At 43.0% G+C, this 2307-nt stretch overlaps 1 protein-coding gene across 1 annotated transcript in view; it reads left to right on the top strand.

Moving 5' to 3' along the window:
- The window catches only part of USP37 (ubiquitin specific peptidase 37), a 108274-nt gene that overhangs the window by 101696 nt on the left and 4271 nt on the right, over window positions 1-2307 (top strand). The window contains exon 20 of the mRNA XM_011932264.1: window positions 177-292. Within this exon, the coding sequence (XP_011787654.1) occupies window positions 177-292 (116 nt within the window). The remainder of the gene's footprint in view (window positions 1-176; window positions 293-2307) is intronic.

A 2307-nucleotide genomic window follows, 5' to 3' on the forward strand; every position in this document is an offset into this window, starting at 1 on the left:
TTTTTGTATTTTTAGTAGAGATGAGGTTTCACTATGTTGGTCAGGCTGGTCTCGAACTCCTGACCTCAGGTGATCCACCTGTCTCAGCCTCCCAAAGTGCTGGGATTACAGGCCTGAGCCACCGTGTCCAGTCTATTCCAAGAACTTCTATAAGATTTTGTGTTTGTATTCTTCAGAGTTTAACAACTCCTTTGTGGATGCATTGGGTTCTGATGAGGACTCTGGAAATGAGGATGTTTTTGATATGGAGTACACAGAAGCTGAAGCTGAGGAGCTGAAAAGAAATGCTGAGGTAATTGTTTTCATCCCTGAGGACAGTTGGTCAGATTCAGTGTCACTCCTCCTGCTCTTTACTTCAAAGGCCCCACTTTCAGTGTCCATTGCAGGTTCATTTTGGCCCTTGCACTAGCCATTACATGGTCTCATTTTCTCTTGTCATTTGCTGTTCATTTTTCACATGCAAGATTCAAAACAACAACAAAAAAAAACAGGAATACATCCTGACCACTTTGTATGCATGTTAGGTAAGAACTCAGTAAAGGCATGTGTGTATTAAAGTACCTTTAGTTGGCCGGGCGTGGTGACTCACGCCTGTAATCCCAGCACTTTGGGAAGCTGGGGCAGGTGGATCAGCTGAGGTCAGGAGTTCGAGACCAGCCATACCAACATGGTGAAACCCCGTCTCTACTAAAAATGCAAAAATTAGCCAGGTGTGGTGACACATGCCTGTAATCTCAGCTACTTGGGAGGCTGAGGCAGGAGTATCGCCTGAACCTGGGAGGCAGAGGTTGCAGTGAACCAAGATTGTGCCATTGTACTCCAGCCTGGGCAACAAGAGCAAAACTCCATCTCGGGGAAAAAAAAATTACCTTTAGTTACACTGAATAACTATCATCTTTATAGTTAAATACCAAAAACAGTTGTTGCTGACTGAAAACTGTTGAATTGGTGATGTTAATTAGGGCACATTGAACTCTTTTTTTTTTTAACCCTTTTTTCTCCCTTAAATAATTGCTTTTTCCCCTCAAATTTTGATTATCCAGGATCCTACCATCCTAACACAATTACTGTCAGCACTTTGACATAGTTCTTTGTTATTCTCACCTCCATGTATGCTTTTTTAAAAGTCATAAGTATAGTTTTTATTTCATTTGTTTTTTTTTGTTTTGTTCTAGAGACAGAGTCTCACTGTGTTGCCCAGGCTGGCTTCAAACTCCTGGGCTCAAGGGATTTTCCTGCCTCAGCCTTCCAAATGACTGGGACTAGAGGCACACACTGCCGCACCCAGGTTATCCTGTTTGTTGAAGAGTAGTTATTTATAAGCTTATTTTTAATGCCTATACTATATTGCCTCAAATGAATATCGTATTTATTTACTTTTTAGCTAACATTGAGTATTTGTCTAAGTTGTTTGTAATTTTTCACTATGATAAGAAGTTAGGACCGGGCACAGTGGCTCAAGCCTGTAATCCCAGCACTTTGGGAGGCCGAGATGGGCGGATCACAAGGTCAGAAGATCGAACCCATCCTGGCTAACACAGTGAAACCCCGTCTCTACTAAAAAATACAAAAAACTAGCCGGACAAGGTGGCGGGCGCCTGTAGTCCCAGCTACTCGGGAGGCTGAGGCAGGAGAATGGCGTGAACCCGGGAGGTGGAGTTTGCAGTGAGCTGAGATCCAGCCACTGTACTCCAGCCTGGGCAACAGAGCGAGACTCCGCTTCAAAAAAAAAAAGAAGAAGTTGGGAAACTGTATGCTTATAGCATTTTCCTTATTTTATTTTTTAATTTTTTTGAGACAGTCTCGCTCTGTCACCCAGGCTGGAGTGCAGTGACACAATCTCAGCTCACTGCAACTTCCTCCACTTCCTGGGCTCAAACGATTCGCGTGCCTCAGCCACCTGAGTAGCTGGGATTGCAGGCAGGAGCCACTATGCCTGGCTAATTTTTGTATTTTCAGTAGAGATGCGGTTTCACCATGTTGGCTAGGCCGGTCTGGAATTCTTGGCCTTAAGGGATCCGCCCATCTCTGCCTCCCAAAGTATTGGGATTACAGGCCTGAGCCACTCACTGTACCTAGCCGAACACAGAGTTTTGTTGTTGTTGTTGTTGTTTTAAGGCAAGGTCTGTCACCCAGGCTAGAGTGCAGTGGCATGTGCTCTTGGCTCACACGTTCGTTTTCTATATTTTAGAATTTCTTCTTTTGTATTCTCCAGAAGTAAATTACTAAATTAAAGTTTATGAACATTTTAAATATCTGGTTTACATATAGCCATATTCCTTCCCTGATTTTTTTTTTTTTTTTTTT

Source organism: Colobus angolensis, unplaced genomic scaffold (assembly GCF_000951035.1).
Source record: "Colobus angolensis palliatus isolate OR3802 unplaced genomic scaffold, Cang.pa_1.0 Scaffold95, whole genome shotgun sequence".
In the NCBI taxonomy this organism is placed as follows: Eukaryota; Metazoa; Chordata; class Mammalia; order Primates; family Cercopithecidae; genus Colobus; species Colobus angolensis.